This window comes from Anser cygnoides, chromosome 27, assembly GCF_040182565.1.
Source record: "Anser cygnoides isolate HZ-2024a breed goose chromosome 27, Taihu_goose_T2T_genome, whole genome shotgun sequence".
Classification (NCBI taxonomy): domain Eukaryota; kingdom Metazoa; phylum Chordata; class Aves; order Anseriformes; family Anatidae; genus Anser; species Anser cygnoides.
Window position 1 is genome coordinate 2,618,170 of NC_089899.1, and position 17,128 is coordinate 2,635,297.

The following is a 17,128-nucleotide window of genomic DNA, read 5'->3' on the forward strand; positions in this document are numbered from 1 at the left end:
GCCTCCGTGACTCAGCACCTTGCCAGATCCTCAGCATACAGAGGACAGGTTTAGAGGGCTCTCTCTATCAGTTAAAGTCGGAGTTTGGAAATACAAGTTGGGAGAAGGCAGGTGCTGCATCGCAACTGAGACTACAGCACCATTTTGAGGCTTAAGATTACTGGGCCAGACCTTTAGGTATTATAAAACCACACTGGCTAACCTAGCCTAGAAAAGAGAAGGCTCCAGGGAGACCACATTTCAATCTTTCAATACATAAAGGGGGCTTATTAAGAAAGGTGGGGAGAGACTTTTTACTAGGGCCTGTAGCAACGGGACAAAGGGTAATGGTTTCAAACTAAAACAGGGTAGATTTGGATTAGAGAAAAGACAGAAATTCTTTACCACGAGAGTGCTGAGGCGATGGAACAGGTTGTCCAGAGAAGTTGTGGATGCCCCATTCCTGGAAGCATTAAAAGGCCAGGCTGGATGGGGCTTTGGGCAACCTGGTCTAGTGGGAGGTGTCCGGGTCTATGGCAGGGGAGCTGGAACTAAATCTTTAAAGGTTCCTGCCAACACAAACCATTCAATGATCTATTCTACGTTGCTCCAGTAGCATCTGTGGAGATATGCTGGTCTTTATCAGCTGGTCAATGGTGGGAAACCTTAGGGAATAAGACAAGAGTAGCCTATGCAGCGTTGGGACTAAGAGCCACAAGAGCAGAGAGGAACAAAGAACCTGGTGTTGGGTTTGGCCAGCAGCCCCAAGGTTTTAAGAGCTGGCTTTATTATTTCACAGACTCAGTGAAGTATGGACCCTCGCCATCGAAGGTCATCATCTGCTTCTTAACTTCTCCCTGAAAAACTTGGTGTCCCTACTTAGTATTTTGCACTGAGAGGCCAGCCAAGCAGAGCTATATTAATTCCAAAAGTGGAGTTGCTCTGATTGCCAAGGTCTGCATCTCAGTGTCGTGCCTATAAATATTAATGGTCACTCTGTATGCTATGTGTTCCTATAAGGGGCTCACGGGACAGTTTACTTTGAACCAGAGAAAACATGAAAATGACCCTATTTTTCAACCCCCCACCCTTAATGCCTTTGTAGATAATTGGCATTTAGCAACGGCCAAGTCAGCATTTCCACTTCTTGCTCGTGTTTTCTGGGGTTTATATCTTAGCCATAAAAAATCACTTAAGGCTGCAGCTTGGCAGGAAAGGGATCAGCATACCAGCTAATGCTGAAAATTTATTTGGACCTCAGTGTTCAAAAGTTCGGGCAAGCCATTTTGGAGTTCAGTCAACATGACCTCTCATCCTGGGAAAACACCCAGGCAGGCCAGAACTGGGAAAATCACATCCACCGAGGCTGCAATTCCCACTTGTGCAGAAGCTTGTTAATCACATTACTGCTGCACTGATTAAGATTGCAATCCTGTTGCAGTGGAAGCCTAGCAAAGAACATGCGGAAAAACAGCTTCTGCCCTAGAGAGCTGCATATTACAATAACACAGCTCACAAGTGGGCAAAACAAGACTTGAAATGCCAAAGAGAAAGCTGAGGTAGAATCCCCCCAGCTCAGAGGCCTCGGGCCTCGTGGTGTTTGAGCTACTGGTGTCCAAAGCAAGGAGACCGCCAGGGAGACTCGGCATGAAAAAAAGCAGCCACCCAGCAGAGATGCAACAGCATCCACGAGGGCATGCAGCAGGCTGTCCCAAATGCCCGAGGCGTGATCAGTGCTGGCACTGCGGACCACGCCATGGCAGAACCTGTTTGGCTCGCTCCGGAGGCGGCAGGCGCAGGGCCCCAGAGCCAGGTAGCTGCTCAGCTGGTCTGGTGGTGATGTGGGAGTTTCTGAAAGTGGCACGGCTCTTCCTGAAGTTTGTCGGAGCTGCCCGAGTGCTCTCCGCCGGCTGCAGGCTGTGGAGCGCTGCCCGAAGAGGCCTTCCGTGGTGCACTCAGCAGCAGGGCTGGATGGCGGCCACAGGGCATCAGCTGCCCCCTGCTGCTAATTTCCATGTTAGATGTGAGGTATCTTGGAGGGGCAAATCCACCGCTTAACCCATGGGAGCTTTTCTCTCTGTGACCTCATGAGCTATTTCAAATGGAGGATAGAAATGGGTGATCCAGAGCGACTCCTTGACGTTCTGTGTGCCTGTCACCGACTGTTCCTAAGGACGCACAGCTCCAGCTGGCTCTGGACATGGTACGAGCACAAGCACATTGACAGGGCCTTCACGCCTGGTTTCAGGCTCCTTTCTTACAGGTGACTGCAGTCAGTCAGACAAGGTCTGTACTAATAAATTAACCAGTGCCAGGACTGCTCTCTGTTACACTGCTGGAGTATTGCTCTGCAGCTTGGTCCAGTCCAGATGCATTTCAAGCGCTAGCATGGGTCAAAGACTCTTCTTTATGGTCTGTCTGGTTGTGACCACACAGGTTTGGAGGGTAAGAATTTGTTATGAAAACAACGGCCATTCTGTGCCAGCTGTCTTCTCAGTGCAGAGGAAAGTCCCAGGCACATTTATTTTACTGGCATAGACCCAGCCAGAGCACACAGGATCCCCTCAGTCTTTTGAAAGACAAGGTTCATTGAGGTCAAGCAGCTATTGTCATCACATATGGCTTGCGTGGAGAATGGAGTTCAGTAAGTCATTGGTGAATAGGTTAAATAAAGTAGATGCCAGCACTGAATTTAGTAGAAGTCTATTATCTGGAATCTCTTGGTGTTGATTTTTTGGCCTGGAGCCACCTGAAAACATCTATCTCGGGGCATTAGCTCAGTTACCATAACAACTCATCTAGGAATAACTTCTGACAGCTCAAAGAGCAGACAGAGGTGCTAGGTGGTATATAAGCCACTCTTAGGTCAAGATAAGCATATCCAGGATTCCCCCTCTTCTGCAATGCAGCCTCAGTGTCCCTAGCGTCAGTGCTTACACACGCTTTAATATGCCTGGGACCCTGCTTTATCACTCAGAGGCTGCTCAGCCTCATTTACGAAAGGTCCACCCACTAAAGGAGCCACCTCCTGGCAGAATAGCAAAATCATCCATCTTTGGGGAACCTGGCTAATTCCCTTGTTGCCGTCCAGTTTATGATCTCTGATTTTTGGACTCGTAAATTATAGCTTGGCATGAAAACCGTGACTGAGCCACTTCCATAAGGTCCAGTTTAGCTGATGCTAAGAAACCGCTTCCATGTTTGACTCCGATGATGACATAAGGATCAATGTTTTCCATAGATACTCACCAGTGGCTCCCTCCAGGCTTCTATTACTCCACCGTCCTGTCACCCCTGCTCACTCTCACTGGAATCGCCTGGGAAGCAGTCACCAGCGACCACAGGTGTTGCCAAATCTCTATAAAGAGAAATCAGAAAAAAAATGGGGCCTACACAGTTTGACCCTGTACAGAAAGCCAACATTACAGCCAAGCATGAATTAAGCCCCTTACGCTGAGCTTCAGTGTGATCTTTTGATGCCTGCTCCTTGCACTGACCTCCCAGCTCCTGGGGTTGCTCAGCAATTGCTCCTCAGCATGGAGGGGAGACTTTCCACTCCCGTACAGCTACTCTGGACTTGCCCTGTTAAGCTTAGACCTAGCAGCAGGCTCCAAGGCATCTCGCAGTAGGATAACGATCCTTTAAATAGCACTGGGAGTCTCTCTTCTCAGGGAGAACCAATTAAGTTCTTCGGCACATGCTTAGACATATGTTGACCTGGTACGCCTTAACAGGCCTGCTTCCATCTACTAGATAAATAACACTGGCTTAAAAAATATCCTCCTGGAGATGCGTTACTTAGGCAACAGCCAGGTGGGGGACTGACTTCTCCATCTCTGTGGCTAAAAGTAATATTTATGTGTATTACTAATGGGCCAAGCTCTCTGCTGGTGTAAACGCCTTGAAATCAATGTTTAAATTCTGAAAGGACCAGCGCAGTCACCTCTGGTAACCCCTAGTATAGCGCAGGCCAGAAAACAACACCTTTATTTAGCTCAGTTACCTATTGTTCAGCCCAAGAAGCTCATTTAACAAAAGCTGAGGGTTGCATCAGCAGAGAACACAGTCCATAGGGTCAGAATTCTTTCCCTGTGCAGTTGCATGAGATTTCAGTAGATGAAACTGAACTAACACGCATCCCATGGTGGCAGGGGGCATCTATCTTGGCTCTAGGCAAAGAATTAATGAATTGAAAGTATGTTCTAAACCAGGCTCTTTTCTGGTGTGATATGGCACAGCTTCCTGGACTTCTCTGTAGCTGTGCTGATTTATACCAGATGAGGATTTTACCCAGTTGGGATAAATCCTCTCTCCTGTGTCCTGGTGTTTTATGGGGCATATGTGCTACAGGGTGGGCTCTCAGCAAATCCTAGGCTATTACAGTTCCCTGAAATTTCAGGTGAATAACTGAGCGCTGGAATACAAATCTTGTTTTGGCATTTGCAGAAAACCCAGCCAGCAGCTGTTGTCAGCCAAAGCAGAATCATAGTGTCCTTTGCTAGGACCCAACAAAAAACCCCCACCCCACATAAACTTCGAACTTCTCTAATTCCCGATTAAACGTTTGCAGCACAAGCTCGGTTTCTCGTCTGCATAATTGGAAAGAGCAATTCACAGGAGTCAAGAGACTCAGCCCTGCACTTACTGGCTCGGCTGGGTGGGGTGGCTGCCTGGTAGAGCTGCTGCCTACGGGCCATGAGCAGCATCTTGGTTGCCGTCCAAGCCATGATAATGAGCTCTCTAAGCAGATGCTGGCCCTGAAGAGGTACCCCTAGATACTTTCAAGAGCTTCAGCCTCTGTTCTGAAGACACCGGGGGTAGTCCTGCATAATTTTTAAGGGTCTTCAGAAGAGTAACTACGAAAGTAATCCTAATTTTGCCAAGTTTAAGTATTCTATGCAGGGTCTGTACCCCTGTCAGAAAATGTTTATGGAACCATAACCCCAGAAAGGCTGAAAACCACTGTTTAGTGCTAACGTATGGGGGTGAGCATGCCTAGAGAAATTCAAGCTGTCTCACTGTAAACATCCTTAGAGTGCTCCTAAAGCTACAGGCTGCCCTGTTCTGAGATGAAAAATGGATTCTCAGGATCACGCACTAAGTAAGCAGAGCCTTGCTTATGGGAAAAAGACTTCCAGGCAGTTGCAGATTGTCAGAAGCAAGGGTGAAGGCATCTCCTGCAGAAGGAAAAGCAGGTGTGAAAACCTGGAAGTGGCTTAGTGTGAATGGAAAAACAAAACAGTCAGAGGATCAGGTTTATATTCTCCTCACGCCTGGGTCAGTGCCTCCTTGGTCAAATGCCATTTTTGATTGCATGTCTACAATGCTCCAAGTACTTGCCTCTTTCTTATTCAGATAATGCCAAAGAGCACAGCCAAAGCCATGAGAAACGGGGAGCGTGACAAGGGCTGAAAGGAAGCAGATGGAAGAGAGCTTGGCCGTGGAAAGGCAGCCCAGCCACAGGCGTTTGGTAAGTCCCTCCCTGCACGCCAGCTCCAGGACTGTTCAGAAAGCAGCTCCAAGTGTTTTCAGCACAGTGCTCACGAATAATTAACCCAAACAAACTACAAATAACGTTTCCTCACCAGCTCACCATGTGGTCTGAGCTGCCAAAGGAGAAGCGTGGGTAAGACTGACTCAGCTCCTGGGGGCAGTGAATCAGAGCGAAATGCCCAGGAAAGGGTGAATTCTGCCCAGGCGATGAAGCAAGAAGAAGCTGAGGTGGGCTTTGCTTAGGGCCCTAGATGGGGACACTGGACATCTGAGCCTCCCTCTAACCTGCTCACAGGATTCCTCAGTAAGTTGCTGGTCTTGGCCTTTCTTTTTTCCCCTATGTGCAACTCCGAGATAATTTCTCCTTCCCTCTCTCCCACTCTATCCATCCAGCTTTAAGTGACTCAGGTTAGGGATTGACTGTGCTTCTGAACAGTTCCTATGAGGCGGGGCCCTGATTTCCAGGTTGAAGGCTCTATACAGCAAAGAAGTGGTAAGTGCACTAGAGACAGTCCTGGAGCCTTTATATATCCAAAGGACAGAGACTGGCTCGCTGCTCTTACAGTGACCACCTTACCTGACGTTAGGGCCCCACTGTTACACCAAAACTGCCATATTTTTGAGCCAGGGTTTAGAGAGCAATGAGCCTCCTTGTGCTGCTCATCCCACTGTGTGCCAGTTGCCCCACTCCAATAACTTCTGAACCAGCTGACCTGATTCAATCCAGTTCGATGGAGGAGAGGTCTCACAGACCCTAGATTCCTGCAATTTTTGTAAACAAACAAACAAAAACCAGCAGCATGATATAAGAGAGACATACCAGCTGGTCAATCAGTACCTGCCTGACTTCCAACCAGCTACTGCACCTGCTGCTCCTTGCTGGCAAAGCAGGAAGCTCTCAGAAGAGCTAAGGGCTTTGCTGGGGAGGTCTGAAGGGGATAAGGGTGCCCTGGGGATATTGGGAGCATCAAGAAAGGAAGAAATAAAAAGCAGTTGTAAAACATAAGTCAGGAGAACGGGTTTCACCAGTTCCCCTGTTCATGGAACAACTCACTTTTTAGGTTCAAACTTATATTCAGGATGAAATAGATGTTTCTTTAACCACTGCAGTACTTCCCCTAGAAAATTTCAGTGATTGTTATCTGTGTTACCAATACCCCCATAAAACCTGCGTGCTCTGTTGCTCAGCGGAAACACATGCCTTTCTGGATTTTTTTTTAGCAACAAGAAAATGTTTGATTCTTTTCTTCCAATAGAAACATTTGAAGAAATGCCATAGAAAATGGAGTTTCTCATTTTCCAGGAGTTGTTTTTTTCCCCCCTAGGAACAAAGAGTATTTCCCCAGGTACTTCCCTGTACTAGAGATTCTAGGACAGACAAAGCTGTGAACTTAGTCACATCTGAAGATCTTTCAGCCCAAGCAACAGAAATGGACAAAGGTTGGGATGGGACTAAGCATGGGAAGAAGGAATGTGACTTTTCCAAGGTCAACCACCAAGCTGGGTGCACGCTGGAAAGTGTGCTGGCGCTGTTGGGTCAGCGTTTCTGCCACTTGACCATGCGGCGCCTCTGTGCATCCGTCTGTCCTGAAATAATGAGCTTCTTGGAGCAGAGCCAGTACTTTCCTGAGAGCTTGGAAAGTGCCTTGTGCAGCCTAGGTGCAGTCATAAATAATAATTTAAATGTTAATAATAATATTAAAGTGGAGGCGTGCCACTGAAGATGGGACACACTCAGCAACAGAGTCCTAAATCAGTGTCTCCCTTCCAGTGAAATGTACAATTTGTCTCACAAAGTCTGGGGGACCAGTATTTTCTTCTCTGGACCTGACAATCACAGTCTTATGCTCTGTAGAAGGCAAACTGACCTGAGTAGAATTAGGTCCAGTATCTGCTCTAACACCTCATGCCTGTAGCTGGCAGCTCTGGTCAGCTCCGGAAGCCTTTTTGCAGCTCAGGGGAATATCTGGAAAGAGTAAATTAACTGCGGTAGTGTGGGGAACTGCTTGGACTAATGTTTTTTTCAGAGATAGGCTTTGATTGACACTTCAGATCTGCCTGACAATCTCTTATTCTAAGTGTAAGTTGCTGCCTTTCTTCAGAGCAAGAAGAGCTGGTTGGGTTGCTGTCCTTCAAATGATGGATCTTATCACATGGGAAAAAGAAGAAAAAAAACCAAACCACCTGCAAACAGCCACAGGTACAGCACAAAAAGAGGTAAAACTAACTGGAGCTATTTGAGTTATTTCTGTTCTTTTCCCTCTATGGCATAATCCAGTGCAAGATATAAAAGAAAAGAGACTATACTCTGAGGAACAAGAGCTGACTGTTCTTTTTATCTGACTGTTGTTCTTTCCCTTCAAGAGATTTTGAATGCTTTGCAGATAGCACTGTGCCACCCTCCAGGGACAGGAGGGCTGAGAAGGCAGTGGGACAACTTTTTTTTTTAACTCATTTGGTCCCCCTTTGGTCCCCTTTTAGCGCCCATCCTCCCCACATTGCCTTACTCCATAGTTTGAGGCATCCTCAGTGCTTGCTAAATGCTGTGATCACACCGTTCAGCTGCTCACAGAAGAGGTGAGCTCTTTTTACAATATAATTTACAGTTTACCTGAGTCTGGTCAAGAAGAAGGTTGGGTCTCCAAACAGGCAGAGGCTGGCTTCAAATCATCTAAATGCCACTTAGGTGGAAAAATGGGTCTCATTTGAGACGTCCTGTCTCTTCTTGCTCATCTAGGTGCATAAGAAACAGCCAGTCTCTTCAGCCTGCAGAGTACAGGGCTGCTGCTGTATGTCCAAATACCAGGAAAGATACTAAGAACTGCTCTGAAATAGATGTTTTCCTTGTTCTCTGCAAACACAGGTGTGGACAAGACCGATGACCAAAGCTGAAAGGTGTGCAAGCTCCTGTTTGCACATCAGCCTGGGCGTATCGTAAGATGGAGACATTTGCAACTTTGCCTGCTGCACCACGGATGGGCTTTCTTCTTGCCAGGAGTGTTTATCTTTGGGATCCTCCTATTGTTGAGGCATCACAGCCAGGATTACCACGAGTACTGTTGTTTGCTGCTGCACTCACCTCCACCTCGCAGCTGCAGCCAGGCCTTCCCAACCAGCTTTTTCCTGAGCCTCATGAGCAGAAGACAAGCCCAGGCAGGGCCGTCTCCCCCAGCTGCTGTATTTCAGCAAGGCAGGTCAGGCTGAGGCATGTCTCAGCGGCTCTTCCGTGCCTCTCCTCTACCCGAGTTGTGGATGCATCAAGTGCTTCAGCTTACAGGGCCATCAGTCTGGCAGCTTTCCTCAGCACTAAATTTACTTTTTAAAGTTACATCAGTGTTGTACCCAGAGGGAACGGAGGAACAGATGCAGCCTGTGAAGTCTGGCTTTAATTCACCTGCCTCATTTAATTTCCTGCCCTGCCTTCTAATCAATGAGTCTGCACTGCTGGCCCTGGGAATACAGAAGTTTTTTCATATACAGGAGAATTCAATGTGGTGGCTGTTCCAGCTGAGCTTTCAGGGTCTCAAGCAGGCTGTGTCATGTCTCCTTTGAGGCTGCTTCATAATGGTGTTCCTTGCCCCAGAGGCACTTGCACATAGATGGCAGCTGCATTGCATTTCCTTCAAGGGGCCGCTGGCACCAGGCAGCTGTGCCCCGTTAGCCGAGAGAGGCTGGCTGTGTGGTGTCCCCTCCTGGAAACTGCTCCTCTCCTTCCAGGTGCTCCTGGTTTTCAGCCACGTGGCTTTCTCTGCAGGGCCACGCTGTTTTCTGGGGCTCTGTCCCCGCAGTCGCTCTGCCATCCTACCTCAGACAGGCTGCTGATGCCAGATGTGCCTCAGTACCTCGCAGGGGCTTCCAGCAACACCACGGGACCAGCGGTGCTTCACATGGGCTCTGTTCTCGAGGCTTTGCAGGGCCTTCAGGCCAGGCTGTCATGCTATGGTGCCTCTGGTGTTCCTTCACCAAGGACAGTTGCATCAAATCACCTCAAAAATGTTTTCAGGACTTCGTTGCCTCATACTCAGGGCTATCAGGAAGCCCCGATGAAACGATTTTGGGCATTTTTGCTTTGGTTAAGCATATTCCCTCGCAGTATTGCCCAGTTGCTTAATCAGCCAGTGTCAAAACCCTGGGAGACAAGCAGGCTGTCCTTGGCTGGTAGCACTTATTTTGTGACATTGCCGCTTTACCTTGCGTATTATAATCTGTATCAGATTGCTCTTTGCTTGCTAAAATGGACAATTAGGATCCAGTTGTAATGCAAATTGCACGGTGGAATAAAAACTGTGGGGAACAAAATCACAAATAAGTATTTATGTCAGCCTTTGTTACCGCGTGATAGGTCCCGCTCAGTTACTGCTCGCTGTGAAGCATTAGACAGAGGAGAACCTGGTGTGCCTTTGTGTTTTATAGGCACAAGCTGCCGAGCTGCTCTGGGTAAGACTGCCTTTAGGCACTCGCGGGCCCCGATAATGTGTATGTGTGCAAACCTAACAGACAGATTGCCGCCTACACTGGAAATTTGATGATTGCCTTGTTTTTTTCCAAGGCTCTGTTTTATATACTGCAGGCCAAACCCATGGGGTAATTTCCAGTCTCTCTGCACAGGGCTGAGCTGACGTGGTGAGAGAAGCGTAGAGATGCTGAAATTTCAATCTGCCACATAATGTGCTCCTAATACGGATGGTCTTAATAAGTGTGTTGTCATCGGCGGTGTTGCTGTAGTTCTTGCCATTGTTATCTTTCCCAAGTCTGGTGCTAAGCCTTGTAAATTAAGAGGAACCTAAAGTTTCTGTGGAATTAAACACACAGGAGTCCTGCAAATGCACATGGAAGAGTGCACGTTTAAAATGCCAAGCCTTATTGATGCTGCTGGTGTAGCTGCTTTTACTGCACATCAGCTTTGCATTTCCCCAAGCCCTGGGCAACGAAGAGTTGAGCTGCATGTTTTCATAGCAAAACTCATTTTTGAGGACCGAGGTGGACTATCCATGTTTCATATGTCATTGCTGGTAGTCAGGAGGCAAGTTTTTTAAGGCTTAGCAAAGCTTGTGAAGTACCTGTAAGATTCGGAGTGAGAGTAATGATTGTTCACATCCCATTGAAACAGTGACTTCTAGAAGAGAGCAAGGAACAAGAATGAGAGTTTGTGAAGCCAGACGGATGAGTGGGGATCAAAGTCCTCTGAGAAGCTATGGCACCATAGCTCATCTATCTACTCAGAAAAACCTTTGCAACTGCCATTAATGACTCCAAATGGCCTTGTTTTCCCCCTAGCAGGGAAATAAGCAGCTTCAATGGGGAGGAGTAAATCCATTTGATTGCCCACGTTGCTGGGAATCAGCATCTTATTACTTATTAGTAATAACCCAACCTATTGCTAGCACTGTAGCCACCAGAACAGCCTTATCTGCCAGAGAATAATTACATTGCTCCTAACATTTCGAACTGCCACTGAACACGAGGAGTCAGAAAGGCCTCAAGGAAGAAAGCAAAAGGCAACATGGAGAACCTGGCTTATAAATGATGTGTGTGACAAGTGAAATATATCAGGGCCAACATATCTTTTGAAGAAGAGTTGTGCCAGGCAAGACTGAGCTCTTTCTGTTTCTGACCTTCTAAGCCAAAGCGTGGTATTCATCCCCAGCTGATGGGATGGTGGCAGTGTTGGCTTGTTAGCTCATCTTCTGAAGGAAAGAGGGGCATCTATACCTCGGGTCTGCGATGCAGCAGCTGTCAAGCTCAGGGCTCCGGTCCAGGATTTAGATGAAAATTCTCCACGGAAATTGATGACAAAGCACCTGATCGCTTCACCACGGCAGGGGTGTTCTCACATGGCGACGCCCTGGGAAATTCTCACTCAGAATAGATCAGATTCTGCTCTCATTTATGCAATTATAAATCCAGTGTGGTTCCATTTGAAACAACTGTTTTCATCCAATGCAAATGAGATCAAAATCTGGCGCAGGCTGTTTTTGTACACAATGGAAACTGACTGAATTATGGGAAACAGGAAACAAATCAAATGTAAATCTAAATGGAAATATCATGCTCTCTGTTACATCAGAATAAATTGGAAGCAAGTCTGTCGATTCTAATGGAATTCATCTGGATTTACACCAGACCGTGGCTCAGCATTTGTCAGTTGGCTGCACACCGACATCAAAACACAAACCATGCTACCTCATCTGAATAGCTTTGAACAATTTCTTCCTTTCCCTTTACATTTAAGCAATTGCCTCTGCATCCTGATAGCTGATTAGCCTTTTCAAACAAATAAACCCCTGCAAACAAACATCAACAAATGAGCCCCTGCTCTCAGTAGCACGTTCAGAATCTAAATGATGAGTCTAAAGTACTGAGCTTGGTTTTGGAGTCACTTAAACTTGCTCCCGTCCCTCTTTGTTCACAATATGGAGTAGTACGGTTGAGCTCACGTGAAAACAGACTGTTGCTATTCTCTTTTCCCCAAAGCACACCAAATCATCTTCCCATCATCACCAGCAATGGTCAGGGCCAGCTATTTCCTAGAATACACAGGAGACCTTTCAGTAGATAAGCAAAATATCACCATACTTCTGCTGTTGCTGTGTTCGGATGGTCAGAAAGGAGCTGTAACCCTCCCTAATGTGTCTAATAGGAAATTGTGTCACACTCTGTTCCTCTGGGCAAGTTACCGTTCCTCTCTGTGCCTCTGTGCAGCTGGCCACGAGAGCCTGTTGCTGATGGGGCACTCTTCATGGGGGAGCTGAGAAGGCTAATTAATGTCTGAGCTGCAAACTAGGCTTCCTGGATAAAAGTTACTGGAAAAGCACAATGTCCGAGGAAGAGCACAGCCATGTCAGCCCCTTCCCTTGAATATCAGTTACCCCAGCTCCTTATATCATTCAGGGTTTAATCTGTGGTGTTTTTTTTTTTTTTTTCTTGGATAATTAGGAAAATGTATCTGAACTAAAACAAGAGAAGACGATGATGCACAAAGCCCTAAGTCGATGGGACTCAGGGAAGGGCAAAGCGCTCAAATTCAAATACATTATTCAAATACAAATCCTGTTGGTAACCACCCAAAATAGTAGTCACAGTTACAGAGAATGTTTCAAGGTAAAAGAGTTCTCTGAAAGTTGGATAACTGTTTGCTTGGACACCCTTCTTTCAAGGGACTTGCTACTCACCTGCAATCAGTCTCCTGGGCAGAAGAGGTAGGGGAGCACTCTGGTCTGCAACACTTGTTCCCACTCTTCCACTGTTTTTTCTGTGGGATCTTCAGGAAGTTAATTGGCCAAGATTTTCACAAGTGGCCCCTCTCTATGACTGCTTGCATGCGTAGGTGTTCAATCTGAGACATGAGCAATCACCCTTTTCTGGGTCATTAGCAACAAAGCACACACGGATCTCAACCAGCATCTGAATGTGCCAGCCACTACCTCTCAGGGCATTTATGTTCCCATCTGTAAGTTGTTATAATAAATACTTGCCTGATTTTATAAAGCCATTCAGGACTCTCAAATGAAACAGAGGCTTTCAAGTAGCTGTGATTATTATGGCTTACTCTTGCTTAGGCTTATTCCTGCAGGTCTGCTATACTTAATTTGTGAGAGCTTTCTCATTGCTGGCACTGCAGATTCTGTGTAGCATGCAAAGTCTTCCTATCTGGTTTCTGTTCTTTACAGCATCACCTGGAATAAATGCCTGCAGCCAGGATGCACCTGATGGTTGTGTTGTTGATACAAAAACAAAAGCTCCAGTTTACTTATTGCTCACAGCCTCCATAACTCTGTTTACCATGTACCAAAGGCTTATTTTATCCATGTCAGTGAAGTTAACACAGGAGACTTGGAAGCAGAGAGAAAGCAGAAATGAGAAGTAACTGGGTCCCAGCCCAATCCCAGCTCTCTGCAAGAATGCACCATATGCAGACATGGACAGCACTGGACTGCAAAGTGTAATGTAATCCTAAGGAACCAGCTAAAGCCAATTTGCCAAGCTCCTTGGAGAGTCTCAGCAGCACCATTGCATTTTACTCGCTGACCGTAAGTGGTCTTATTGCACATGATAATAAAAACTATATAGAGGTGGATTTAATAGGACCACCAAAAACAGAGTAAAGAGAGAATCACAATTGCACACATTTGCTGCTCCACCAATACAAGAAGACGGGGGTGAGGGGAAATTATTTGATTTTATAGGAATAAAACTCTTTAGGCAAGAATTTTAAAAGTGGGGATAATTGTGACTTACTGTTCACACAGTGCAGTGGGGAGTCATGTCCAAGACTGTAGTTACAACCTTTAGCTTTACATACTGTGGACTGGACTGTGCTGTGCGGTTTTACTAGGTAGTCACATTGATTTCAAAATCCCAGTTTTCCCCAGGGTGCAGCACTGCTTTGTGTGAGCATGGATTCGAGGCCCCACGCTTGAATCTGATCTTGCATTCTGAGAAATCAAGTGATTGTCGGTGGGCATATACCTGACTTACTTGAATATGCATGTGACCTGGCCTCAAGAGCCACTACAACCTTGGTAAGATTTTTGTTAAGTTATTCTTCTAATTAAACCCTATCTCTGTTAAGCAGAATCATATCCATTTTAGCATGGATGTGAGACTCATTTGAATGCAGAGCTGGATCTTATGTCAGAAATCAGGTTTGGCCATGATGGCAATAGAACTGGTTAGCCTATAAGCCCAAAGTAAATTTGCAAACTCTGTCTGTTCAAAAAGAAATGCATTAATAGATGACTGATCTCCTGAAACGTCATTTGAATAGTTTTGACTGCACACTTGTTTTATTCCTGGGAAATTTCAGAGTACAAAAAGACTTCTACTTTCCTTCTTCATTTGCCAAGAATCTCTTTTAAACTTCTATGTAATATAGACTGACTCTTGGATCAGATCTTCAACTCACACTTTTACAGAAGTTCACATACATGGAAGTATTTCAATGGACTTCTGTAAAGAGATACTGATATATATGAGCTGAGGATCAAGGTCAAGAAAATGAAAGCAAGAAACTGGTAGGTACGAAGCTTTCTGACCTGGAGTGGTTACTCCAGGCAATGTGTTATTTCCTAAAAAAATTATTCATCCAAAATGGCAATCTTACTCATCTGGGAGATGAATGTCTAGAACATATGTCTCCGTGACCCAGTGCCATTCTTGAAACAATCCCTTTTCATGCTGATAGTTTGAGGACTTTTTTTTTTTCCACTGTCTGTTCTACCCCCAAGGTCATTTTCAGATAATGGCAGAAGGTTTGAATTGAAGTATTTAATTGTGAAAAAATCACAGTAAGTTTTTTAAACAAAGCCTTTGGCAACAGCTCCTGATTGTGAATCAGAGAATGTGGTTGTATTGGGACAGTCTGGATTATTTTATTTTATGTGATTTTAATGCTTCTAAAAGCAAGTGTTTGAAAGCTATATGCTGAGAATCCAACAGATAAAGTATGTGGATCAGCTTGTACAGAGATTGTTGGGTGTCAGAAAGGAGAAACAGGAACATAATGCACAACAGAACTCTGAGCAGGGAGTGCCCCTCAGACAAATGAGACACTAGCATTAAGAATAAATGGAGAAAAATAGGAAGAATGAGTAAATGGAGCCTTGGTTTAGAGCCCTAAGCACTGAAATCCATTCTTACTGCAGGGCGTCCTTCCATATTGCTGCAGCGTGGTACCTTGGAAAGAGGTTTGGATCCCCTAGTGCCTACCATGTGCTCAGAGAGATGTTCAGAAGGGAATCTGAACATGATGTTATGAGGTAAGACTGTATGACAATGAAGACCGTATAAAAACAACTCGGGGCTTAAGCTAAGGCTGCTTTAAGCCCTGGGTACATTAGGCTAGATCTGCCCATTTCTGGTATCTTGGAACTTCCTCTGAAGCTTTTACTACAGCAAAAGGATTCTGGAAGAGACGAGTCTCCTGCTGCTAAGCCTTCACCATCACTAGGGAAGTGACTTTTTTGTAGTTTAATAGTAAGTTGTCAGTTTTCAAGCCTGTCAGCACAGTGCCTTTCTCCCACAGCAAGTAGTTCATTTCAGCCAGGAGTTATTCCTGGTGTATATGAAAGAGAAAAGAGCTTCCTTTTTTCTTTAAAGGAGAAAAGAAATAGCCTTCCTGACAGATTCCGAGTGAAGTCTATAAAATTCTGGGAGAAATTCCTAAAAGCACTGATTATGATAACATCAAAAGAAGTAAGGAACTACCCTGGGAGATGATGTGAGAAGGGTGTCCCTGGTGAGATGTAGGATCAAGTCCATCAGAAATGTTTGCTAGCGACCAATTTCAGGTGTCTGGGGAAGGAATGTATGACCAGGGGAAGCTTGGATGGGTCTTGTTCTTTCCTGTTCCTTCTGGAGGCTCATGCTCTGCCCAGCACCTCTTCTCTTCCCAGTCCCTGCTGACAGCATTTTGTTTCTCTTTTTCAGTTTGAACATGGGGAAAGGAGGGGAAGCAGGTCTACAAAGCAATTTCCAACCTGTTTTCCTATCCGTCTCTCTGCTCTGTACTAATACTTGTTTTTCTTACGGATAAAGGCTGGAGATAATTCCTTTAAGTGGCAATTAAGCTCCAGGTAGCTGCAGAAAACTGTAGCTTTCCCCAGTTCCTGCAGAGACACAGCTTGAGCCACAGGTTTCCCTACTTCCCTAAACCAGGACATATTTTTCCTGTCTTTGGATGATTAAGGCCCCACTTGTTCAGAACAGCCCGAAGTGATTGGAGCAGTGGGGGAAACGACAAACCAAAGATGCTCCATGAACTGCCAGTGCCCTCCTTCAGAAATACACTAATTTCAAAGAGCAGGGAATAGTTTCCTCCCAGTCCTCATCTGACCTGTGTTTCATCTGCAACACCTCTGTTTTCCAAGCCCTGAGCTCAGTTCAATATCCTTGTACCCCTGCTGTGGTGGCAAATATCAGAAAGAGACCTTTGATCATGCTGGACAGACTATTGTGGACTAATGGAGAAATACTTGCACTTCAAGATGCAAAGTGAGTCTCATCAGCAGACCTGTGTGATCAGTTTGGCTCATTAGTTAATGAGGTTAATGAGGCACCTGTGTATGAGCCAGCTGATATGAAAGGGGACACATCTAGTCTTAGTGATTGCTCAAGATGACACAGCAAATCACTGGCAGAGCTAGGGAAAGACAGAGCACGGCATGGCACGGCAAGGCAGGGCTCTGCTCCAGGTCTAAGCCATCCCAACCACCCTTTGGTGCAAGCGGAGATAGCTGCGAGCTTGATTCAGTCTTGTGTTGGGTCTGTGCGAGGGCTATGGGGGGATATGGCACATCAGCAGGCTGTTTGTGTTGGAAATATTCTCCGTTATCAGCGAGACTCATGAACTTTCAGAGAGCTTACTACATCTCTATTTGCAAAGAAACGTGAGCCTCTAACTCAGAGGATCTCCCTTTCTCAGGCAGGCTTATCATCAATAGCATCAAATAATAGGATGTTACCATTTCTACCTACTTTTAATGATTTATCATCCCTGAATTATGCACCATTGGTGACAGTAATTTTCCCTGATTTAGACAGGTAGACAGAATTACAGTTCTCTCTGTTTGGTGTGCTAACATAATCAGAATTAATATTTTGTCTTGTCTGGCTTATCTTAGTTAGACAGTAGCTATTATTTCACCTACTCTGTTTC

General features: G+C 45.7%; 1 protein-coding gene across 2 annotated transcripts in view; it reads left to right on the plus strand.

The window, feature by feature from the left end:
* The window catches only part of TINCR (TINCR ubiquitin domain containing), a 10,529-nt gene extending 2,060 nt beyond the window's left edge, over positions 1-8,469 (plus strand). Inside the window, exons 2-3 of one of the 2 annotated variants that reach the window (XM_066984088.1) lie at positions 7,575-7,689; positions 8,336-8,469. In XM_066984088.1, the coding sequence (XP_066840189.1) occupies positions 7,575-7,689; positions 8,336-8,410 (190 nt within the window). In that variant the 3' untranslated portion in view covers positions 8,411-8,469. Of the gene's footprint in view, positions 1-7,436; positions 7,690-8,335 lie in introns of those variants that run through there. The other variant, XR_001212564.3, reaches the window with a different exon arrangement.
* The last annotated feature ends 8,659 nt before the right edge of the window (positions 8,470-17,128 follow it).